Consider the following 26,700-nt stretch of genomic DNA (forward strand, 5'->3'; position numbering starts at 1 on the left):
TTGGATATTAATGAAAGTAATTCAAAACTTACATCAAAAGAACACTCTGTAATTTTGAATTTTCAATAAAGAGGAATGTTCGGTATATGCAGAAACATTTCAGGAAAAAGGTTTTCCAACCTTGAAAAAGAAATTAAACGCTCTAAGAATTTTGTGGGATTTTTTTTTCATTATTGGCTGGATCTAGTGCGACTTCATCCTCTGTGCCTAAGTCTGATATAATTAGAGTAGAAGTTATGTTAGTAGATATTATTACTGAACTCAATCTGCCTATTAGCGCATTTGAATCAATATCAAATGCTTTTAAAATTATGTTTAGTGACTCTGACATTGCTAAATAATTTCATTGTGGCAGATCAAAAGGAACTGCTATTGTTGAAGAAATAGCAGCAAGTACTACATTACAATTAGCTGGAAGAATGCGTAATTGCCCATTCACTGTTTCTACAGATGAAAGCAGTGATCAAGGAAACTTCAAGATCTTTCCTCATGTTATCAGATCTGTTGATCCATTATCATCATCGGTAACATCAGACATTCTTTCAATCCCTGTTTGTGAAGACAGTGCAACAGGTGAAGCAATATTCAATCTGATACAGAATGAATTGCAAGTTCATGACATTCCTTGGAAGAATTGCTGGGCCCTTGGGTCTAACAGTGCCACTGTGATGGTTGTGAAGGACAGAGGAGTATATGGGTTTATGATTAAAGAGCAACCCAATTTATATCTTTCAGGCTGTGTGTATCACCTGATACATATAGCTGCATGTCTGCCACTTAATGTTCATCAGCTTTTTATATATATTATTATTTGGACAAATGCAGTAAATGGCAAGCAGTGTTCAAAGATATGCAGGTTCTACATGTTACCAAGGAAATACAATTCTAAAATGTTTCAACTAGATGGCTAAGCATCAACAGGTGCTTACAAAGTCTTCTGGGACAACTGGGATGATTTATTAAGGCATACTAAAATGTTGGATCCAGCATTGCATCTGAAAAGCTAAAATGGCATCTTTGGATTATTTCTTTGAAAGATTTTCAGTATTATTACCCAAGGAAGTGACTGTAACAGATGTGAAATTGAAAATGGCAATTTATCAGTCCACAGATAATCAGTCATGTCTGAGAAACAGAATTGATGAAACCTGGGTTGCTGTCGGTCAGATGAAGCAAGATCGAACAGTGGTCTTCAAAATATTGTCAAAAATAATGCTTTCATTAATGACAATGTCTCATTCTTCTGCACACTTTGAGCGAGTTTTCTCTCTAGTGAGAAAAAAAGTCAGAGTTCAGGAGTAAATTGTTTGCAGAAACTGTAGGGCACATTTAATTTCAAAATGTAGACTAGGGTCAGCTACCAACAGGATCTACACTGAACATGAGCTGCAGGGCCTGAAAAGTGCTTACTATAGCCACTTAGCATGAATTGAGTAGTCACAGACTTGAATTTTATATATTGTATATATTGTAAATAGGTCGGTACTGGTTTTTATACATAAATATTTATTATAAATATGCATTACTGGTATTTAATGATGTTTTGAGAGAATGTATTATGTTTATTACTCTAACACACTTATGTTCCTCATTTGCATGCTCTGTCCCTCATTCTTGGTGATGGAGTCCCTCAAAAACATTTTTTTGGGGTATGTCTCTATTCCCATTTCATATATCAAACTTTTATCTTGTTCAGGCTATTGTCTTTTACCTATATATATGATAATTGCACACCCACTTTCTTTACATAATATGATTGGCTAACCATTAATAAATGAAGGACAGCCCGATTCCCATGAGATCATACCATAACTAAATTGTGCTGAAACAGCAGGAATATCATCCAGTTACCCATATTTGTCATGATGCTGACCCATTTACCCACATTTGTCACTGCTTTACCCACACACATACTAGGTATTGATATGTTTTCCAAATTCTTACACCCAACATATTGCTGGTTAGAAAACTGATATTGGCACTGCTATTATGTTTTGTTTTGCCCATTCAACTTTTATATTTTAACTTTTTTCCCCACATTAAAAATTCCTTTAGTCATAATGGTACCAAGCTCTGGATCCACATGTGCAGACACCTGCATGGATGACAGAAGTCTTCCTTCCTCATCTTAGCATGTCATTTCCTTCCAAATTTGCTTTGATTCTTCGTGGTGAAGCTCACCCATATCATTTTTCCAAGGAACATAAGGACTTAGATCATGGAATAGGTTATCCTCCTCATTTACAGGATGCACTAGTTATCTCAGATGATTAACTTTCTCCTTGTGTGTCAGGTAATATTGCATGCTAATACTTGCATCTTAATCCTCCGCTGTTGCAGTGAAACAACACTTGATCTTAGGGTGTCTGCTTCTTATGAATGTGGCTCACCACCTTACTCTTTATCTCCAATGACAACCACCTCCATTATGTATTTGTGACACTGCTAGACTCTTCTTCTACTGTTAGAGACTTGACAGTAATCAGTATTGATGCCATCTCAACCTGAAAAATGATTAGGCGATATCCTGCTCTGTTCTGATGTTGTTGAAGTGCATGCAGATTTGTATAATTATTATTTTTCAAGTGTCCGTCTTGGATATAGGAGGTCATGGGTTCGATCCCTGGCCGAGTCTTACCAAAGACTTACAAGAATGGTACTAAGAGCTGCCTTGCTGGGCGTTCATCATTAAGAGGTTAGTATTAGAACCAGTCGGCCTGGTGTCAGGATGAAGTGACTGGGTGGGAATTAATGCTTCATGTCTGCGGCATGATGCCCAATTGCTAGACATAACTTTAAACTGCCACATTGCCGACATCGTAGCGATATGACTGAAAATTGCACATCACATTATTTTTCATTATACATCTGTACACATATAGTTATGTATTTGTTTATTTATTTGCAACCTTGTTTGATGCGTCCAATGTGATAGAACAAGTAAAACCCCCACAAATTATGATACAATTTATTCAGCTTCACTTTACGTAATGCATTCATTCAAGTATAATGTTTGACTGGATTCTAGTCTTAAAATTTGATACAAATCCAACCTTGCTATTTTTTTCCATAGTTTCATCATCCATTCTGGTGGACTCTATCCAACATAAGGCTTCAGTTTATGTAACAGCTTATCCCATCCTTTTTGGTACAGTAGAATAATAGAATTCAGACCATAGGTCTTCTTCTTAACTACAAACAGATCATCATACAACATATGTAGCCTTGGTGAAATACCTTGTATCTAGCTTCAGTAACGATCAAAGCCAAGGACTGTAATTTAACTAGGATAATTTCACATCATACAGATCAGTTCGGCTTTTGCTGCTTATTAAATTCTTCCTGAGGACACCATTATAATGTTTCAATCTATTCTTAAAGATATCGACTTATTCCTGATAAGTTGTAACTTGTTCCTTGCTTGCAACTGTTCCAAGCAGTATCTCATCTTAGCATCAAAATATATGGTGTCATAGTTGTAAATTGTTGTGTGGCTTGGTATGCTGCAGCTAAACACCCTAATATGCAGATCTCGAGTCTTATTGTTCCTCTTTAAGATATGACTATCTTCCTCAGCAAGGTGCGGTTCAGCTGTTGAGCTTGGCCATAACATCTTTGGTTTCTGTGACTTGTTCTTGTTTACAAAGTAATAAAATTCTACAAAGTTCAGAAAATATGACACTTTCATAGTTTCTTCCTTGATCTGCATGCAGCAACAATGGGTATCCATATCTCCTAAAGATTTCATCCATAATCTTTAGCGCATTTTCTGCTGATTAAACTGGGTCAGGCATATTAGAAAATCTCCACCCATTCAGAAAAAGTGATCAGTGACTACTAATATGTACTTATTATCCCCTTGTATTTTCTGGCAATGGTCCCAATATGTATGTTGCTTATCGAAAGGAAGTCCTACTCCTATAAATCCCATTAGCACTTTTGGTTTTCTATTGAGTCTCTTATCTGCTGTACAGATATCACACCCCTTGATCCCATTGTTGATGTCCTCTCTCATTTCAAATCAGGAATATCATTGAAAAAAGTTGTTCCATGTTTTGCTCAATTTTAAGTAGCCTAGTAGAATTACATCATGGCTTTTAGTGATCAAAGAACCACAAATTGTATATCCTGTCTTGTTAGATGTCTTCTGAAAAATTTCTTGAATAACATCGCCTCCATTACTGCAAGTGAATCACAAAGTAACCAGTAGTGTCTTGGAAATTGACTGGTTGTTCCCATTACTGTGCTTTTTAGTTGTGTATTCCATTTTTGCTGTTAAGATGGGGCTCTTTTATTTCTATACCAGAAACTACAAGTTCTCTCTCGGTTTTGTTTTTTCTCTCTTAGACCGAGCTCATGTCTTCACACTTCAAAGAGGTTTGGAATGTGATCAAGAGATTCAGAACCGTCTACTTGATATTAGTTCTAATTGACCCTCAGGAGAAATTGTGTGCTTCTGTTATCCATCATGACCACCATGGAGGCCATCTTGAAAGTATTATTACTGTTGTTCTTCCGAAATGGAAAGTCATATCAAGATTCTCACTAAAAGATATTTTATACTGGCATGTTGGTCACAAATTAAAATGATGCTGATCTGAGGTCAGATATGGACATATGGTGGCAAGCTTGAAAATGTTATTGCAACTCCTTAAATTCTGATAAGGGATTTTATCAGAAGATTAGTTCAAACTTAAAATGATGCAAATTTTCCCTCAATATGGCCATATGATCTTGAAAATAGTATCTTTCCTTGTAAAAAATACAAAGTTATTTTCATATTGGGGTTTTCACAAAAAGATTTCTAACTATGTCTTAGTGTTCTTCAATGAAAATGGTGCCAAGATGCTATCCTCTACCACAACACCTAATTTGAAAATCCTTGTTTGATTTCTAAAGAATATTGGACATGGTTTCAACACTCAGCATTTGGTCTGTTGAAATAGTTTTATCTTGAATTCCAGGAAATTATTGTCATACAGATTCTTGTTAAAGAAAAATGTGAGGATCAAAATTCCAACTTCTGATTGAGCTGAATCTCAAACAAATTATTGCTAAAGTTAATGTAAAGGAATATTGGCCAGAAATGAAATTTACATGTTGCATAATTTCCCTTATTAAACTTCCTCTTTTAGTTCTGTATTATAACTGAGGAAATGGAACAGGATGTATTTATGTGTATAAATAGTTTGTAAGTTTTATTTTTTATGATGCCATTATTTCTGGTCAAAAAATAACTTCTTGTATTTCCATATTTTCATCCAGTAAAGTATCAATTATGTGACATTGGTTGTTTTTTTTTTTTGTTTTCCACAGGGACTATCTTGTTAATTGGAAATTATAGCTAGTGAGTAGTAGTTGATGTGTAGAACATGTCCCTGAATGAAATGGTGAAAGCGATTATGAGCATCATTTCCCATTGAAATTCAATATATCCAGGCTTAAGGATGGTTATTTTACTTCCAGTTACTCAGTTTCGTCGTACATTCACCGATATTTATCAAACAACTTGTGCTTAAATTAGCACTTTTGTAATAATAATAATAATGAGGACTTCGTATAGCGCCTAATCTTTAGATGCTCTAAGCGCTTTACAACATTAGACAACACCTATAAGTTATGTGAGCTCTCACTCCTCTCGCAAAGAAATAAGTACTCTTGATGTCGATTGTGGGATTTATGACAATTGGTCTGAGGTACAATAAACAAACCTAAAACAATACAAAACACATACTTAGAATACAAGATGAACAAAATATGCGATGTGATTTTGATTTTTAACGTAGCTTTAATAATTGTTCAGTCATATCGCTACGATGTCTGCAATGTGGCAGTTTATAGTGATGTCTAGCACTGGGGCATCATGCCGCAGACATGTAGCATGATGTCCCACCCAGTCACATTATCCTGACACTGGGCCGACCAGTCCTAACACTAACCTCTTAATGCTGAGCGCCAAGCGAGGCAGCTGTTAGTGCCATTTTTGTAAATCGAACAAAATACATAATATAACAAATACAATACACATTATATAACCCACCCACCGGCATTTATAATTTTATCACAAAAATAAAAACAATTCCTTACCAGGATCAAAGAGTATTACTTTCCCGAAATATATTAAGGTATTCAATCCCTTTGTCTTTCACTTACGTGAAAGACAAATCTCCGTACTGCTCGAGGTATTGTATGACTCTCTCTCTAGCCTCGAGTAGTAATTCCCTTTTTTTAGTATCGCAGAGATGTGGTTTTCATACACGTGACACACATGAATCATGCACCATGATCGATCGCTCACTCGTTCACTCACTCACAACAACCATGCACATTAGCACACGACTCAAGTCCCGGGTCACAGAAAAAAACATATAATGATATGATTACAAAAACCAACACCATGAAATTAGAAAACATTAAAAAACATGCTGAGAATATTTAAGGTAGGAAACATTATTGGGTCTTTAGGTTTGTTCTTGCAGTCGAAATAAGTGTGTTTTGAGAGCCCTCGTGAATGTGATCACTTTGTCTTTGTGTCTCAGTTCAGTGGGCAATTCATTCCACTTTGCTGGGCCTTTTTATGCAAAAGAATGCTGTCCATATGACTTTGTTTTCATAGTGGGAATAATGATTATAGGATTGTCAGAAGAGGGGCGTAAGTATCTTGCTGGTGTGTACACATGGGTGAGGTCAGATAGGTATGTTGGACCAAAGTCCGACAGTGAAACGTAGAACAGAGAACAAATTTTATTTTTGATTCTGGATTGAATGGATAGCCAGTGTAGGGTACAGAGCAGTGGGGAGGTGTGATCTGATCATGGTGCTCAAGGTATGATCAGAGCAGCTGTGTTTTGAACATTTTGAAGTTTCTGGAGTAGATATTGAGATGAACCAGACATAATTGAGTTACAATAGTCAAGTCTTGAATGTACTAATGAACATACAAGTGTTTTAGTGGCATCATTGTAACTGAAAGATATTTGCGAATTGAGCTGATGCATCTCAGCTCAAGATATGCAGACTTGCATATGTTCATTACATGTTGGTGCAGTGTGAGAGTACTGTCCAGAGTAACACCTAGGTTTCATACTGATTGTGTGAATTTAATGTTGGTGCTGCTGATATTTACTGTTTGAGGTAAAGGATGTGAATGAGAAAGTCTTTGTGTTGTGATCAGAATGGCCTCAGTTTTATCATCATTCATCTGCAGCTTGTTAAATGTCACCCATGATTTCACATCAGAAATGCACCTCTCTGCACCTTGGATGGTAGCATCAACTTCAGTTGGGTGGCTAGATTTATATATTTGGGTGTCATCAGCATACAATTGGTGAGACACTGCATGATGATCTATGACACTTGAGAGCGACTGAGTGTACAGAATGAAGAGAACCGGTCCATGAACAGACCGCTGTGGAACACCACAACATAGATCAACTGGGCTGGAGTGTATTCCATTTGCAGATATAATTTGTGTCCTGTTGACCAAGTAGGACTTGAACCACAGTATATCTGTATCATGAATGCCAAATACATGTTGGAGACGGTGAAGTAATATATCATGGTATATTATGTCAAATGCTGTTGACAAATCAAGGAGGGTGAGTACTGTAATCTTTCCGCTATCCAAAACAGAGAGAATGTCATTAGTTACTTTTAGAAGAGTATTGTCAGTACTGTGGCAAGGGTGATATGCAGATTGTACATTGCTAAAAAGACTGTTTGAATTTAGATGAGATACAAGCTGGGACAGAAGAACCTTTTCTAAGATTTTTTATATGAATGGGAGATTAGAAACTGGGCGGTAATTCTTTAAATCGTTATGGTCTAGTGTTGGTTTCTTCATCAGTCTTTACAATGGCAGTTTTGAAAAATGATGGGAATTCCCCGGATGAGAGAGAGGTATTGATAACATCAGTTAGTGAAGGCAATACTGGATCTAAGGACTGAAGCAGCAGTGATGTTGGAATTGGATCAAGTTCAGATAACTTTGGTGAACTCTTCATCACGTTCGTACGTACAAAATCCATAGAGACAGGTTCAGATGCTGCTAATGTTTTCCACTCAAATTCTGTATCCCAACTGTATAGTGATGACGATTCAATTGAAATTGTGGTATCAAACTTTTATCTCTAACGGTTTGTACTTTGTCAAGGAAGAAATTTTGCAAACATGTCCGGAAGGTCAACTGGAGAGAAGGTAGTTGGAAGTGGTGCAGATTTGTTCCTTGACATGTTGGTGTATCGAGGAGATTGAATTTGCTTACGTAATTGCTAATCAGGAGTATAGCTATTTACACGTGTGATGTTTATATTTTGCTATATTAACCAATTTCTGTGCATTTTCTTTCCTCACATACAACATCAGTATCACTAGCATGCTTGGCAAGTGAAGAATATTTGAAGATTCCTTACACCATAATCTAAATCACAGTCTTAGCAAGTTCATTATGCAGGTTTATGATGTAATGAAATGTTCATATTGTTGGATGTAAATAATTCAAGAAATGATAAGAATAAATAATGAATATTAAATTGTTACTTTGTTTTCTTTATTTTAGGAAATTGTTTCTGGGGAAAGATGTAAGTATATGAATTGATGTGCTTTAATAAAGCAATAGTTTGTGCGACTACCTTTCAGACTCATCATCCTTTTTATTGTTATTTGTTTCTAAGTTGTTCATGATGTATAGAAAACAATTTTTGTCCATGGCTTGAAGTTTGGGAAGAATCCAGTTGATGTGTCATAAAAAGAACATCATTCAAAATCACTATTACTGATAGCAGAACATTGTTTTTTGCACATTGAGTTCTGCAAATATAAGTAACCAAACATTGTGGATAGTTGTACTTGGTGTTAGGACGAATCCTTTATATATTCTGATAAAAAGGTCAAAGTCACTGACTCTGAGAAGAGAGATGGTATGAAAGGACTATTGATGGCCCAAAGGTTGAAGGTGAAGGTCATTGTAAGAATACAAATGATTTCTGAACAGTCATATTCTGCATGAAAATTCTGTAACAAACTTTGTGGCTTCCTTTACTTGGAGAAGCCTTTTGAATTTGCAGTCAAAAGGTGCGGGTCAGGGTCATTTGGAAAGAAAACAGTTTCCACACAGACATTTCAGTTATTGATCATGTCCTTCACCAATGTTTCGGGAAAACTTCAACATTGGGTACACAACAATATCAATTTTTGGATTCAAAAGGTCAAAGGTCAAGGTAACTGTGACTGAATGATGAACAATGTTTGTAACTTTAGTTCTAGATGTGGGTTTGTGGAATTCTCATACTTAAGGTATGGAATAGTCCTGTATGTTTTGTTTTGAAAAGTGGTGCCAAAAAATGGGCATTTGCATCACTTTTGCTCTCGAGTAAGTACTTTGACCAAATTGTGTGGATTGCTTCCAATTAGGGTAATAAAATCTAAATTCTAGAGTCCAAGTAATGGTTCTGATAAGTCTAATAAGAAAAGAATGGTCACTACACATACAATTAGCCTTAAGATTCCATATCAAATGTAGTAATCACTTAGAGCCTTTTGATCAATAATCTTTAGTGTCAACCATAATCTGCTGGTATCTTGATAGACAACTATTAATGACAGGGAAAGCCTATAAAATACCATTCACTTTTCATTTGTTCAGTTTTGTTTAGCTCTCCTGAGTATAGAGTTTATGAGATGGCCTATTAGAGCTCCACCCATTTAAACAAGTTTGTTATCGCTGTTCCTCCTAAACTTCTTAGATGATTGCCAAGAAACATTACACAAAAGCACATAAACAAACTGATTACATGGTTTGGTTGTTACAATTGAAAATGGTATAGCTCAGACATCCTTTCCACCACAGCAGCCACCTTGAAAATTGTTTAATGCTACTGCTTATAAACAGAAAGTACAACGCGACAATTTTAACACTGGAGAAAAGCATTATTGTAATTGAAAGAAGAGAAAAAGATGAAACTACTTGAAACCAGTAGTTTAAATGGTCAGTGAAACAATCAGGTTATAAAGGACAAGGAATAAATTAGAAATGATTGTACATGCTAAGTCATGCAAATACATCTTCAAATATAAATGATTTTAACATTTAATATTTAAAGTATCTATCACTTTTTGGCCATATAATTTTGTTTTCAGATGAATGAATGCAATATTTTAACAAGAACTATGAATACAGGATCTAATAGCTGTAAAGTGATTCTGGTTACTTTTCCTTCTGAAAAAATTCTGAAATCCTACCATGGATTCTGTTCTTTTTGTACAAGCCTACTATTGGAGACTACATGTCTTGAGAGAACATTTTTTGTTTTGAGATGGAGCGGTCTCTCAAGACAGGTTGTACCTTGTCTTCAGTTGTTTTTTGTTTTTACCCAGCAATAAAATATTGGCATCCTTTACTATATTTTGTGTGAACTATTCTTATATACAGTAAGTATGATTTAAATCCCAATTAGGCAGTGTACTGCCAACTACCTCCAGAAAATTTGATTTTCTTTAATCTTTTTTTTTTAGATTTCATTTTAATTTATATATTTATTTATTCTTGTATGAGTAAGAATGTAAGGGTTTTATGGATGTATAACTGTTTGATGAATAATTTTAAGTTTTCAGGTTTTTTTCCCTATTTAGTTTGAATTCTTTTCCAAAACTGAGTGCTGTCCAGAAATATTTTATTAATAGGGCTACAAAAATTTCATTCGTGGATTATTCTTTGATTATTTTCGGATTTGTTCATATTTTTTTCTTCTCACTTTACATAATTTTTCTGGAAAAGAAATTATTATATTTTTGAAAGCTTATTGTTTTCACTCTTTCTTGTGTTACTGTTTATTCGAGCCTAAACAAGTAACATAAGATCATCAAATTCTACTTTGGATTCTGGTATTTTTGTACAAGCCTGCTATGGGAGACCACACGACTTCAGAGAATATATTTTGTTTCGAGATGGAGCAGTCTCTCAAGACAGCTTTTACCTTGTATTCAGTTGGTTTTAGTTTTTCCCCACCAATGTAATATTGGCATCCTTTACTATATTTTGTGTCAGTTTCTCTTGTATCCATGAAAGTATGATTTAAATCCCAATTAGGCAGTGTAATGCGAACTACCTCCAAAAAGTTTGATTTTCTTTAATCTTTTTTTCAGATTTCATTTCCATTTATATATTCATTTACTCATGTATGCATCAAAATTTAAGAGTTTTATGGATATATAACTGATTGCTGTCCAGAATTGTATGAAAAATTTATGGAAGATATAGATTCATTTGCAAAATATAACTCTCATTTTTCTTTTTAAACTCATTGAGAATACAGTAATACCGGGGTAGATACTGAAATATCGCCTTGTGTCTAAGTTCAGTGGGCAATTCATTCCACGTTGCTGGGTCCTGGTACGCAAAAGAACGCTGTCCATAGGACTTTGTTTTTTTATTGGGTAAAATGAGTATACGATTGTCAGGAGAGTAGCATAAGTATCTTGCTGGTGTGTACACATGGGTGAGGTCGGATAGGTATGTTGGACTGGAGTCCGTCAGTACAACGTAGCACAGAGAACAAATTTTGTGTTTGATTCTGGATTGAATGGATAGCCAGTCTAGGGTACAGAGCAGTGGGGAGGTGTGCTCTGATCATGGTAAGTATGATCCATGCAGCTGTGTTTGAAATTTTTGAAGTTTCTGGAGTAGATATTGAGATGAACCAGACAGAATTGAGGTACAATAGTGCAGTCTTGAATGTACCAATGAACACAAGTTTTTTAGTGGCATCAGCTGAAAGATATTTGTGAATGGAGCTGATGCGTTTCAGCTCAAAATATGCAGCCTTGCATATGTTCATGACATGTTGGTGCAGTGTGAGAGTACTGTCCAGAGTAACACCTAGGTTCCGTACTGATTGTGTGAATTTAATGTTGGTGTTGCTGATATTTATTGTTTGAGGTAAAGGATGTGAATGAGAAAGTCTTTGTGTTGTGATCAGAATGACCTCAGTTTTATCATCATTCATCTGCAGTTTGTTACATGTCATCCATGATTTCACATCAGAAATGCACCTCTCTACACCTTGGCCAGTAGCATCAACTTCAGTTGGGTGGCTAGATTTGTATATTTGGATGTCTTCAGCATACAGTTGGTGAGACACTGGATGATGATCTATGACAATTGAGAGCGGCTGAGTGTATAGAATGAAACAAACAAGTCCATGAACAGACCCCTGTGGAACACCACAACATTGATCAACTGGGCTGGAGTGTATTCCATTTGCAGACACAATTTGTGTCCTGTTGACCAAGTAGGTCTTGAACCACAGTAAGGCTGTATCATGAATGCCAAAAACATGCTGGAGAGAGTGAAGTAATATATCATGGTCTATTGTGTCAAATGCCACAGACAAATCAAAGAGGGTGAGGACTGTAATCTTTCCGCTATCCAAAGCAGAGAGAATGTCATTAACTACTTTTAGAAGAGTATTGTCAGTACTGTGGCAAGGGCGATATGCAGATTGTACGTTGCTAAAAAGACTGTTTGAATTTAGATGAGATACAAGCTGGGACAGAAGAACCTTTTCTAAGATTTTTTATATGAATGGGAGATTAGAAACTGGGTGGTAGTTCTTTAAATCGTTATGGTCTAGTGTTGGTTTCTTCATCAGAGTCTTTACAGTGGCAGTTTTGAAAAAGGATATGAATTCCCCTGATGAAAGAGCGGTAACAATAACATCAGTGAATCTATACTGGATCTAAGCACTCAAGCAGCAGTGATGTTGGAATTGGATCAAGTTCACATGACTTTGGAGCACTTGTCATCAGGATTGTACGTACGAAATCCATAGAGACAGCCCAAACCAAAATTGCAAGCTTGTTTTAAAGCTTGCAGCAAGCTTGCCACAAGCTTATTTATAAAGCTTGTGGCAAGCTTGTATTTGGAACATTGCAGCAAGCTTGCGCAAGCTTGTTTTAAAGCTTGCAGCAAGCTTGCGACAAGCTTATTTATAAAGCTTGCGACAAGCTTGTATTTGGAACATTGCAGCAAGCTTATTTAACAAAAGTGTCATAAGCATGCACAAGCTTAAGCTTGCACAAGCATGCGCAAGCTTGTTATTTATTTACCTAGTACAATAAGTATACACAAGCTTGCGCAAGCTTGTTACTAGCTTGTTGCAATCTTGCGCAAGCTTGTTACTAGCTTGTTGCAAGCTTGCAGAGATTTCTTGCAACAAGCATCTGGGCTTTCAAAAATCAGACATGATTGTGTTTTCCCCCCTTCCAAAAAAACCCTGAAAATGTGAAGGGGGGGTCTGGGAGTCCGAAGGCCCCTGTCCAAACATGCATTTTAGACTCAACTGCTCCTGGTGGACCATATTATCATAATATATTGCAAAGTTTTACTTCATTCCAATGAAGTAATCTGCATATTTAATGATTAAATAATGTAATCTTATAGTTGCAATGCAGTGGAAAACAAATCTGTTCCACCAAAACATTAAGTTTAATTCTATTGTTCAAGTTTATTCATTCACTACAAGCTTACCCAAGGCTGCAGAAGCTTTATGTGTTCCCCTAGCTGCAAGTGTCACGCCCCTATGAAATGATCATGAATAATGAATGAACTGGCATGAACTGTTCATGAACTTGGTTCAAGAACCATTGATGAAAGTTCATCAAAAGGTTCATGAAGTATTCTAGAATGTGCATGAACTGAAAACAGTCCACAAATTGGATCATCATCATTCATGAACAAGTGCATGAACATATTCATGAACTATGATGAACAAAGTCTCTCAATGATTCATGACTTCATGAACAGTGCCTATAAAACAAAATATGATTACCTGACAAGTCACAAATACCTATTTCATCATGAATCACACAATAACCTTAGATAGGGGATGGGGTTAATACAGTATAAAATGCAACATATCTTAAAAACTGTATTTGATTTCAGATAAATTTAAACTGACAAGTGATATTCTTTTTTTTTTACCCTTAGCAACACTTTTTGTATGTTCTGTAATTTTTCTTTGAAAAATGTTCAAGAGATATTGGGGCAGTTGCCTGCAATCAACTGTTGAAGCATATTTCATCGTCATGGGGCTGTCTTTCAGCTGGGGTTTCTCCTGACCAATCTTCTTCCAGAGACTGACCTGTCTGATAACTATTTTGTGAAGATGTTCAGGGTCTATAATTTAATCAAATCCTGTCCATTGTCACTACTGAATGTCTCCTTCTGCAGCTTAAGCTGTTCCATCCGATTACTGTTTGGATCTTTAACATTGTTGCAGCAGTCACAATTTAATGTCTCTTCCATCGTGGATCCTCCAGTTTTCAAATTTTCCTCCTCAACCTACAAACTTCATCCTCTAACAATTTTACTTTTCTGCTGTCTGGTCTGAAAAAAAGGTAAAGTTAGTTAATTACAGATAATCTCTGATCAACATTGTTTTTAGCCTTTAGCACATTATCATTGTACCCCACTTTACTTACTGGAATAATATGATCCAACTCAAAAATGATTTAATCCCTGACACATAATACTGAGCATTTATATTACTGCAGAATTTTGTCACTTTTATATTAACTGAATCTGTCTAGCCATAGGTATGGTCACAGGAGACGGATGTTTTATTCAGTAAAATATGACAGGTTTTTTTTTTGACAACATCGTTACACTAAATAACCGTATATATTACAGACAACGGTTATTTCATGCCTTCAAATATTCTCGCCATTTTTTACTGATAAAACGCCAGACTTGTGTGGTATAGGCCCTTAGTATGTCACTAATGCATCCACTCCGACTCCGCATGTTGCGTATAGCTGCTTCCGGTTTCATCACGTTGTTATTTGCACTTCTTTGTGAACAGTTTCACGCATTAACTATTTTCTTAAGTTTTTTTTTTTAAATTACCAAATTACATCAGATTATAGAAATAGTGATGTCATGTAAAAGAAAACGATCTCGAACATCTCAACTCCTATCGATATCGTACCACGTCTGGTATCGAGAACTGGGGGGTGGGGTAGACCAGCAAGTTGTTCTCCACCTTTTTTTTTTATTCTTTGACTGGCGGCGGAGACCAACGTTGCTCTGCACCAGTCGTGCTGAGACGTCCGAGCTATGTCACCTCGGATGATCGGACCGCGCGCTATTAATTAATAAATTTATTTAGACAAAACTTTGTATCCAGACGGTAAGTATAATCCCTCTTCTAATGATCCACAGCGTTAAATCCTTTAGAACACACACTTTTTTAGTATAAATCCCTGTGAGAACAGAACACCTGTGTATTCATCGGCTGTTGACCTCAGATTTGAATTACACACGCATGCGTGTAAAGCAGCATCACCACGAGGTAAGAGTAACGCGTGAAAACCGTCTAGCGAGGCGTAGATCACTAGGAATTTACTGATGCTTGGGTGGGAAATGTGTCGTTACGGCAGAAATTTAGGAGATAGAGAGAGAGAGACTTCATGTCAGAAATGTGAGATAGAGTGAATGATAAATAAATTGTAAAACGACTACAAACTGTATTCAGATGTGAAAATATGCTACACAATAATAATAATAATAATAATAATAATAATAATAATTTATTATTATTACTAGTGGTAGTATCTTCAATCATATTTAATAACATTTACAATGGTATAAATGGATTTTATGACATACATACATATCTACATATTAATACTTTACATTGCTTATAAGAAGAACATGATTATTATGATGAATATTATTAATAACATTTGCAATGGTATTTATGAATACATACATACATACATGCATACATACATTACTTAACATTACTTATAACATTATTAGCATGATGAACTTTATTAATAACATTTACAATGGTATTTATGAATACAAACATACATGCATACATACATTACTTATAACATGATTAGTATGATGAACTTTGTTAATAACATTTACAATGGTATTTATGAATACATACATACATACATACATACATTACTTATAACATGATTAGCATGATGAACTTTATTAATAACATTTGCAATGGTATTAATGAATACATACATACATTACTTAACATTACTTATAACATGATTAGCATGATGAACTTTATTAATAACATTTACAATGGTATTTATGAATACAAACATACATACATACATACATATATACGTCTGTTATAATTTTACACCATAACTTATAACATATGGATAATGTTATATTTTAATCAAAAACAATAGTTTCTTCTTCCCTTCTGATCACTGCATTGACAAGTGTTGCAACAATTTACATAACAGTTGCATTTGCCGCAAGAGCATATATTGCAACTTCCCGCGGAACATTCTTTTAGGCCAGCGGGAAGTTTATCCATTTCGGGGATCCACAATGCCTCAAGAATTTTTCTTCTTAAACAGACTTGACGATTTTTCGCAACTTCTATCATGTTTTCATCTGTTGTCGTCATCATGCTTGTCATGTAAGGTAGGAGACAAGCATAACCTTTTCTCCCATCTCTGGCACATCTCCCATCTCTTGCCAATAGCTCAGAATGCTCTTTGGGCATCCCCAAAGAATAACGATATCTACATCGCTAGTTTGGATCCCCATTCCGAATGCTACCGTAGCAACAAGACAGCGAATTATGCTTTCGGGTCTTCGAAATTCCTTGATAATTCTGTCCCGTGTCTCTTTATCCGTGGAAGAATGATACATTTCAATACTGACTATAAATCATAGTACAGTGAATCACGGACATATATTAAACACAGCATTTAATTAGTTTCTTAAATTTCACACCATAAATAGGCTATACTATTTGCTGGAACAATGTTGGTCGACAGTTAAAGGCAAAGCATCATACTAGGAACCATGGCAACAAGTACATGATTTGGGCCTTAGCATATATAGCAAAGAACAGTGAACACCATAATGTACAAGGAGGCCTCTGATGTGAGAAGAGCTGTAGATCTACCAATGTCCACTTATTTTCCTTCTCGAGAGGAGATACAAGCGACCAGGGATAGAATGGAAGCTGTGATGTCTCGAATCCTGACTGAAAATGTCCCATGCCTCTATCCACTGGCGGACCTTGTTTGTCATCATATTGATCACAAACATTGGTCCAAATCAAGGCGGAAAAGTGAAGTAGTATGTACTTGCCTGATATTTATACTAAATGCCATTCTCCTATCACGATAATAACAATGATCTCATTCAAACGATGTACTGTTCGTTGTATTGATGTATGTTCAACATTGTTATGCTAGTGCCTACGATTTGTCCGTGTTTTGGATTAAACGTTTACATGAAGCAGTTTAAACAAATGTACTTTTACGATCTGAGGCGATATGTGTGCACTTAGTTTTAGATTTGAATTGTTTTTCTTTTCTTACTCTAACAGGTTGAAAAGTAAGAGAATGTGCGTTTTTATTTTGTGGCAAAAATACAACAATAGCAAGTTGAGAAAATTATTTTTTGTCTCAAACGCTTTAACTGCATACTCTATTATAATTAAACTGTGTTCCATTTCACAGTTTAATATTGGTGTGATCCCAGAAAATCCTTCAACAACCGCAGGTGTTATTAGGATGCTGGAGCGGCTGCATGATTATGTTCCAAGAAGAGATGATAATCATGTGTATCCCATAGTGTGCTGGGGGGATGGCCTGTCTTGTGAAAGACACATAGATGCTCAAAATGCAAGATCCAATGCTGGGAATCCTGTACAAAGATTGGAGGGCTTGGTGCCATCACCTGGAGAATTTCACAAAAGAATACTACTGCTTCAGGTAAAATAATACACATCTATAGCTTGTTTTGTACAGCTTTATGATGGAAATTCTATTGTTTCAAAATTATCCGTATTCTGTTTTTTTGCACAAGTGATAAACATCAGTACCAATGTGCCTCACTTAGTCAAAATCAGTATCAATGGTCATATTGACGTACTTAGAATTTTTTTTCATATTCTCATTTTTATGTAAGATACATGTGTTTTCATTTCCAGACGAAGAATGGTTTTGCTCTGAAAATTGCAAAATGATATCAAGAAGGAAATCTAAGAAAAGGAAGAGCAAGAAAGACTCTGTAAGTGAAAAGGCTGCTGACCGTAAATTCGAGTATACAAAGACGATTCTCATCCGAGGGATGGAAGATAAAGTATGAAGAGATGCTGTCAGAGAAAATGATGGCCCATCAATGGTGTCCTTTTGGAAGCAAGACACGGTCAAATTCCACAACAATAACCACAGAAGATACTTTATCCTGGGGCACAATCTAATTACAAGTAAGCCATGTAATATTTGTTTCAGAGCATTAATGTATTTATATGTTAATTAGGTCAAGCTAACTCCATCTAACATCTATGAAGGAACAACCTATATTGAAGACTTTTATTACTGTAATTATTCTATATTAGTTCATTATCCCAGCGACTATAAAGAACAAAATGGTTATCCATGACAAAACACATACAAGAAAAATCCACTAAATGCTTACTTGTTCATAATGTAATTTTAAAAAAAATTCCTGCTTTATATTTTTTGGGGTCCTTTTTTGCCGTACTTAGTGTTTGCTTTAGAGTTACTGTACAAAAAATATTAAAATGTCATGTGAAAATAAATTATAAAAGTTATGACAAGTGTTTAGTTGGATGTTACAAAAGTTCCACAGTAAAGATTGTATCGATTCATTTATTTAAAAACAAGTCACCTATATTTAATATAATTTTGGAACATCAAGGAAGTGACAGCTGAATACCCATTAGGACCAGGGCGGGCGCCAAACCCAACCAGACTATCTGGCGCCCTAGGCAAGGTTAGATTCTGGCGCCGCCCTCCCCCCCCAAAAAAAATATATCAATTTCAACATTTATAAACAATTATACAAAAAATAAAAAAAATGCGCCCTCTGAAATCAGCGCCCTAGGCGGCTGCCTAGTTTGCCTATATGGTAGCGCCGGCCCTGATTAGGACTACATCAGAATCATCAGATGCATATATCAAATATTCTGAAGAAAATAGTTTTAATTTAGTGTGATCATTCTGCGGTAGTATATAACATCTTTATTTCATTTGTGGGTCAGTAACAGTAAATTTGTATAAGAATCGGTTAAACAACGAGAAAACTGTCCTAAGTAACAAAGCAATTTAAATTCTTGCAGACTTATCTGGGTGCGTATCAGAGAGAATGCAGCAAGACTTGATGTGGAACAGAACAGTTAATCTTCGAGGAGGTGCCAGAAACAATGATGAGGTTGACCTAGTCAATGAATATTTGAACAAGGAGTTCAAAGGTAAATCATTTGATAACGGAATTATAATTAATCGTTTTAAACTAGAAGAATTTTGTTTTATAAATATATGAAGTCTTAGTATATGCAGTATTTTGTAATTCGTGGAAATACGAGTTTAACATGATTTCTTGGTGTCTAATATATTATGTGTTCATTAATTTGAAAACTATCACATAATGTTAATTTTGGAGGTTAAAATAGTAATGCTGACTTTTTATTATCTTTATAGAAAGCTTACGATCGGCCAGTCATCAGCTGAGTGACGCCACTTTGGACAGGCATAGCAAGTTGGCTGGTGGGGTTGGCCATGCTCTAGATAAAATATACTCTACAACAGTCTCCGAATTGGAAAGTTTCCAGACAGGAAAATCAAAGTTTTCACGAAGAAAGGAAATTGAGACTTTTGTCAGAGTACTGAAGGACGAGAAACTCTTATCAGAATTTCCGCTCATTAGCAAGAATAAAGAACCCAGACATATACATCTCGGAAATTAACAAATTATCATGCAAATTTGACAAAAGTAACAAAATTATCGCTAGCTCACATGTCAATTTATAATGTATGTATGTATGTATTAATAAAGTTCATCATACTAATCATGTTATAAGTAACGATTTGTTGCACGAGGGATTAAAGTATGAAGGAGAAAGGTTTACATGTGCAGTCAAAACAGGAAATGGGGAAGTGAGTCGGATGTACATGGTTTGATACCAGCAGTGCGGGGGAATATTTCATATGAAAAGGATCGTTATTATTATTATTCTTTTATTTTAGAACATACAGTGCTGTATTTATTGTTTGGTCATGGTTGGTTGAAGAAATGGGAGACCAAGTATACCGAGGCGAAAAATCAGCAAAGACACGTTTGATTGAAAAGTATCATTCCTCCACGGATCAAGAGACATAGGACAGAATTATCAAGGAATTTTGAAGACCAGTGGTCAGAAGGGAAGAAGAAACTATTGTTTTTGATTAAAATATAACATTATCCATATGTTACAAGTTATGGTGTATAATTATAACAGACGTATATATGTATGTATGTATGTATGTTTGTATTCATAAATACCATTGTAAATGTTATTAATAAAGTTCATCATGCTAATCATGTTATAAGTAATGTTAAGTAATGTATGTATGTATTCATAAATACCATTGCAAATGTTATTAATAATATTCATCATAATAATCATGTTCTTCTTATAAGTAATGTAAAGTATTAATATGTAGATATGTATGTATGTCATAAAATCCATTTATACCATTGTAAATGTTATTAAATATGATTGAAGATACTACCACTAGTAATAATAATAAATTGTTATTATTATTATTATTGTGTAGCATATTTTCACATCTGAATACAGTTTGTAGTCGTTTTACAATTTATTTATCATTCACTCTATCTCACATTTCTGACATGAAGTCTCTCTCTCTCTATCTCCTAAATTTCTGCCGTAACGACACAGTTCCCACCCAAGCATCAGTAAATTCCTAGTGATCTACGCCTCGCTAGACGGTTTTCACGCGTTACTCTTATCTCATGGTGATGCTGCTTTACACGCATGCGTGGGTAATTCAAATCTGAGGTCAACAGCCGATGAATACACAGGTGTTCTGTTCTGACAGGGATTTATACTAATAAAGTGTGTGTTCTAAAGGATTTAACGCTGTGGATCATTAGAAGAGGGATTATACTTACCGTCTGGATACAAAGGTTAGTCTAAATAAATTTATTAATTAATAGCGTGCGGTCCGATCATCCGAGGTGACATAGCTCGGACGTCTCAGCACGACTGGTGCAGAACAACGTTGGTCTCCGCCGCCAGTCAAAGAAAAAAAAAAGGTGGAGAACAACTTGCTGGTCTAGGGGGTGGGGGTGATAATGTTTAGTGACTTTCAAAACTTCGATGAGCAAGTTTAAATTAGGTCTGAACAAAATCGTGTCATTAGCTTGGTTATAAATAATATGAAGACATATATAAACCAATAAAATATCCATATAACTTCTAATGAAATAATCACGAATGACCAAGAAAAATATACTCACCGTAATTTTGGTCATCCAGGCTTGGTACACTTTTCCACCTAATTTTGCTCTCACCAAATCATTTCCTTCATATTCTTCAAAATCGCTTCTCTGCACTTCTACTTACTTTAAAAAAAAAATGATATTGAAAATATTCTCATCTGTCCATTCCATGGAGTCCACAGTTTTTGTTCGAGGTTTTTGCCTAACCATCTGCATGATCTTTGGTTTCTGAGGAAGCTTAACTGTTGAAATCGCGCGCGTATATTAACCAATCCTATCACGTCTCTTTTCAAAGTCATCCAATCAGGATAATCGTTGTTAATATATTTCGGTTTTTACTGCAAATTGGCAACCAGTGACTAAGTCAATAGAATGTGAAGTTTATAACAGTAATGGAGAGAAGAAAAAAAAAACGTTAGGACAAAGTCATTGAAAGCTTTTTAAAGCAAATACATTTTGTTGATGCTGGCCAGAAAATATTCTCCCATATTAATCCAGAAATACTCAGGTTAAGTACACAAGTATTGAATTAAAGATCTGTATGAACATTTTATACAGTATATCATTTTAAAACAAGAAGAAAAAATTCACCTTTATTTAAATTTCACTAATATTGTGAGAAGTTTGTATGATAAATTTTCATGAACATTTTATGAATATAATGATATAGATATTTAATATAAATTTTTTTAAGAAATACCATGGTATTGCATCAAAGTACTTGAATTGTTCATGAACCATTAGTTCATGACATTTCAGGAACTTCAAAGATATTATAATAGTTCATAAAAATTCATCATTGTGTTCATGAACTTCAAGTACATGATTCATCAAAATTCTTCAAGTTCATGAACTTAGTTGAGGAACTTTCATGAACACTTCATGATTGTTCATCAAGTCATGAATTTGTTTTCGTAGGGGCGTGACAGTAATGGTGCCTGCTACTTGGATACATGGTCTCAAACTTTCACAAGCAATGGATATATACATATGTGTGTGTGTGTGTATATATATATATATATATATATATATATATATATATGTATATATATATATGAAGAAACTTGTTGCAAGCTAGTTTAAATTTACTTTCTGAAACATACAAGAAAGCTTGCGCAAGCTAGTTGTACTTTATGAAACAAACAAGAAAGCTTGTGCAAGCTAGTTTTAATTTCTGAAGCAAACAAGAAAGCTTGTACAAGCTTGTGCAAGCTTGCAGTTATATCCAGCTATCTTGCCTAAGCCTGCACTTGCTTGTACAAGCTTGCGCAAGCATCCATGTTAGCTTATAAACATCAAACTAGCTTATCGCAAGCTTACCGCAAGCTTGGCACAAGCTTTCAGCAAGGATGCATTTTGGTTTGGGAGGTTCAAATGCTGCTAATGGTTGCCGCTCAAATTCTGTATCCCAACTGTATGATGATGACGAGTCAGTTGAAATTGTGTAGTCAAGCTTATCTCTAATGGTTTGTACTTTGTCAAGGAAGAAATTTTGCAAACATGTCCGGACGGTCAACTGGAGGGAAGGTAGTTGGAGGTGGTGTAGATTTGTTCCTTGACATTAGCTTGTTAGTAATCTCGAAGGGCTCTTTGCAGCTGGAACTTTCCATGATGTTAGATGTGTAGTGTGCTGATTTTGCTGCATGGACTATATTTGTGACATTCGGTGACATCAAAAGATATGCTGAACAATTGCATTGGCTCTTTCTTTCAGTATTGCAAACTAGGTGTATATTTACATGGTGTTATCTCATTAATTTCTAATTAAGCTCATATATGAAGAAAACATATACACTGCAGATCATTTTATTAAATTTAATGGGACTGTAATTTTAAGCGGGCTGATTTCACTGCATGGACTCTATCTGTGACCTTCTTCTTAGCGGTTTCATAGATTTGCTTATGAATAGTGAGTCTGGCAGAAAGAAAAAGCCTCTCAGGTTTATGGTGGTCTCTTTTAGCAGTGCGAAGCTGGTCCCTAACACTGCTATACCATGGAGAACACTTTTGAATTGATACTCTGCACTTGGTAGCTGGGGCATGTTGGTCGAGCAATGAATGCAGGTAGTTATCGAGTTGTTCTGCTGTAGGGGGTCAACAGGTTGTTAGGTTTGCTTGGATGCCATGCATTTGGTTCTATTGATCATACGCAGGTTTCTCTTAGTAGAAGATATAGGTGGAGGGTTAGGGACTGATACGTCAAGATGGCATATAATGCACAGGTGATCTTATGCAAGTTCATGGGATATCAGAGAGGACCATAGAATGTTATCATCAGGTTTATGAAGAATCCAGTCTATAATGTGACCATGTTTATGGGTGGGTTGGTTAACTGACTGAGGTTAAAAACATTAATGGAATCGAGTGTTTGGGTTTCCAGGACAGACAAAGTGAAAGTTGAAATCTCCAAGAATAATGAGGTTTCCACTTATCGAATTTCCATACTCCATGAGATTCGGAAACTGCTCCAAAAATAGAGGTTCAGTCAGCTTGTTTTTTCTACTAGGAGGAGGGTGGTACTGGCAGAAAAAATCAAATTCTACCTTGGATTCTGGTATTTTTGTACAAGACTGCTATGGGAGACCACACGTTTTGAGAGAACATATTTTATTTCGAGATGGAGCAGTCTCTCAAGACAGATAGTACCTTGTCTTCAATTGGTTTTAGTTTTTCCCCAGCAATGTAATATTGGCATCCCTTACTGTATTCTGTGTCAGTTTCTCTTGTATCCATGAAAATATGATTTAAATCCCAATTAGGCAGTCTAATGCGAACTGCCTCCAAAAAAATGTGATTTTCATGTATGCATCGAAATGCAAGGGTTCTATGGATATATAACAGTTTGTTGAATAATTTGAATTTTTAAGCTCTTTTCCTAATTATGTTTGAATTCATTTCTAAAAGTAAGTACTGTCCAGAATTGTATGAAATCTTTATGGAAGATATAAATTCATTTGCAAAATATAACTGATTTTCCTTTGAAAATCACTAAGAATAAAAAAGTACAAGGGTACATACTGAAATATATCTCAACATGGTTGCATGCATATATGTACATAAACATCCATACGTCCTTCATAGATACATGTTTCAAATTATTTGAAGGTCCTAGTATATGGTAACAAGTTTGATGTAATGCAAGATATGTAACGAAAGAGATTAAGCCATGTATAACTTGTTGATTGTTAAGGGGGAAATTGTATCATGATTATGGAGGATAAATGTATTCAGTAAATTTTGATGTAATTTTAATTTTATAGCAAATGATATTAGTCTGTTCCTAATTATGCTATGAATCAGTATCATCTTATTGAATCCTTGTTATTTTCTTCTTTTTCATGATATCCTTCACAAAACAGCGTGTAAGTATTATATCTCGATCATTTCTGTTACCTGGTCTAAACAGACATAGTGATCTCAAAAAGAGAATAAAAATGCAGAAAAATAACGTATTTTACTAATAACCTTGAAAGAGAATGTAGTTTTGGCACGTCAAGTATTTAGTGTGATTTGTTGTATATACTATAAACCAGACTAAAGTAGGTGTCACGAACTACCCTTTTAGTGCCAAAGGCAAGCTGGTGTTTAATTGTGTACATAGTTTGTCTTTGGAGTTAAGGCATATTACCTTGAAGTGAACGAGGTCTTTTTGCCTATTAAACCAGCACATAATTATTCTTTCCGGATTCGGTTGATATTGCAAAAAGATTGCTCTATGTGTTCTTTTTTTCCCGATGTTTCCCGATGTTACATTAATCACATCCCAAACATCAAGTCATCAGTTGAAGTTCGTGCGGTCAGATACATCCTTTCTTTACAGAATTCATCTGTGTATGTTATCTGTAAATTACGCCACTGACTTGAGTCTCTGAGTTAATGACTTTGTTTGTTTATATGATAGTTGTCTTTTTATTTCATTCATTTCTATATGTACAGTCAATGTCAAAATATTTTCTGATAAAGGTATCGTTTCAAGTGAATAAATTTACACTAAAAACGCATGAAATGAGAAATAAATAAAATTTAAAACTGACAAACAAATAAATTGATATAAATATATATGAAATCAGATAGAATTGAATCAAATAGATATAACAAGTACTTTTGAAGAAGGAGAAAGAACCACAATGGATTTACAAACAAATATCAGATCCAGTATTCATAGTTTTTGTTAAAATATTGTATTCATACTTCTGAAAACAAAAGTATATGGCCAAAAAGTTATAGATATTTCAAACATTAAATGTCAATCACATTTATATTTAAAAAGGTATTTCAATGACTTAACATGCAAATTCATTTCTAGTTTGTTCCTTGACCGTTTTAACACCCTGAATATTGTTTCACTGCACATTTAAATTGCTATTTTAAAATAGTTTCTTTTTCATTTCTTTCAGTTACCATAATGATTTTCTCTAGTGTTAAAATTCTCTCCCTTGTACTGGGAGTTTATGCCGTTGTTTTTAAGGTTCTAGTTGTTAACATTATTAGTGCTCAATAGTAAGAACAGCTCTAATGATGGTTTTGATCAAGCTTTGGGGAAACTTCGAATATATATAAATGTACACTGTACATATAAAAATGAATGACATAAAAAGACAACTACCACATCCACAAACAAAATCATTAACTCAGAGACTCGTCAGTGGCGTAATTTACAGATAATATACATCGATGAACTCTATAAAGAAAGGATGTAACCGACTGCACCAACTTTAACTGATGACTTGATGTGTGGAATGTGATTAATCTAACATCGGGAAAAAAAAGGATCACACAACCCAATTATTTAGCAATATCAATCAAATCCAGGAAACAATAATTACTTGCTGGTTACTCGTTCACCCGAAGTTAATATGGTTTAACTCCAAAGACAAACTATGTACACAAATACCTGCTTGTCTTTGGCACTGAAAGGGTAGTTCGTGACACGTACTTTAGTCTGGTTTATAGTCTATACAACAAATCATACTAAATACTTGACCTGCCAAACTGCATTCTCTTTCAAGATTGTTAGAAAAATTAGTTATTTTTCTGCCTTTTTATTCTCTTTTTCAGATGAATGTATTACTGTTTAGACCAATTAACAGAAAAGTTCAAGATATATTACTTACCACCTGTTTTGTGAAGGATATCATGAAAAAGAAGAAAATAACAAGAATTCAATAATATGATACTGATTAATATCATAAATAGGAACATACTAATATCATTTGTTGTAAAATTAAAAATACATAAAACATTTACTAAATACATTTATCCTCCATCACAATCAAAAAATTTCTTCCTTAGCAATCAACAAGTTATACATGGCTAAATCTCTTTCGTTACATATCTTACATTACAGCAAACTTGTTAGCTTATACTAGGACAATGAAAGACTTTGATACATATATCTA

At 34.9% G+C, this 26,700-nt stretch overlaps 2 protein-coding genes across 2 annotated transcripts in view; both read left to right on the forward strand.

Annotated features, from left to right (window-relative positions):
- Positions 1-18,110, forward strand: part of LOC149771234 (uncharacterized) — a 129,641-nt gene extending 111,531 nt beyond the window's left edge. Inside the window, exons 13-14 of the mRNA XM_089948683.1 lie at positions 17,509-17,763; positions 17,982-18,110. Of these exons, the coding sequence (XP_089804809.1) occupies positions 17,509-17,763; positions 17,982-18,017 (291 nt within the window). The 3' untranslated portion in view covers positions 18,018-18,110. The remainder of the gene's footprint in view (positions 1-17,508; positions 17,764-17,981) is intronic.
- A 35-nt stretch (positions 18,111-18,145) lies between these two features.
- LOC149771235 (uncharacterized) lies at positions 18,146-20,559 on the forward strand. Its single transcript, XM_089948684.1, has 3 exons — positions 18,146-18,260; positions 19,137-19,268; positions 19,498-20,559. Exons 1-3 carry the CDS (start codon positions 18,173-18,175, stop codon positions 19,761-19,763), a joined length of 486 nt encoding a protein of 161 aa, XP_089804810.1. The 5' UTR covers positions 18,146-18,172; the 3' UTR covers positions 19,764-20,559.
- Positions 20,560-26,700: the final 6,141 nt, after the last annotated feature.

This window comes from Sinohyriopsis cumingii, unplaced genomic scaffold (assembly GCF_028554795.1).
Source record: "Sinohyriopsis cumingii isolate HCF-2022 unplaced genomic scaffold, ASM2855479v2 utg002017l, whole genome shotgun sequence".
NCBI lineage: Eukaryota > Metazoa > Mollusca > Bivalvia > Unionida > Unionidae > Sinohyriopsis > Sinohyriopsis cumingii.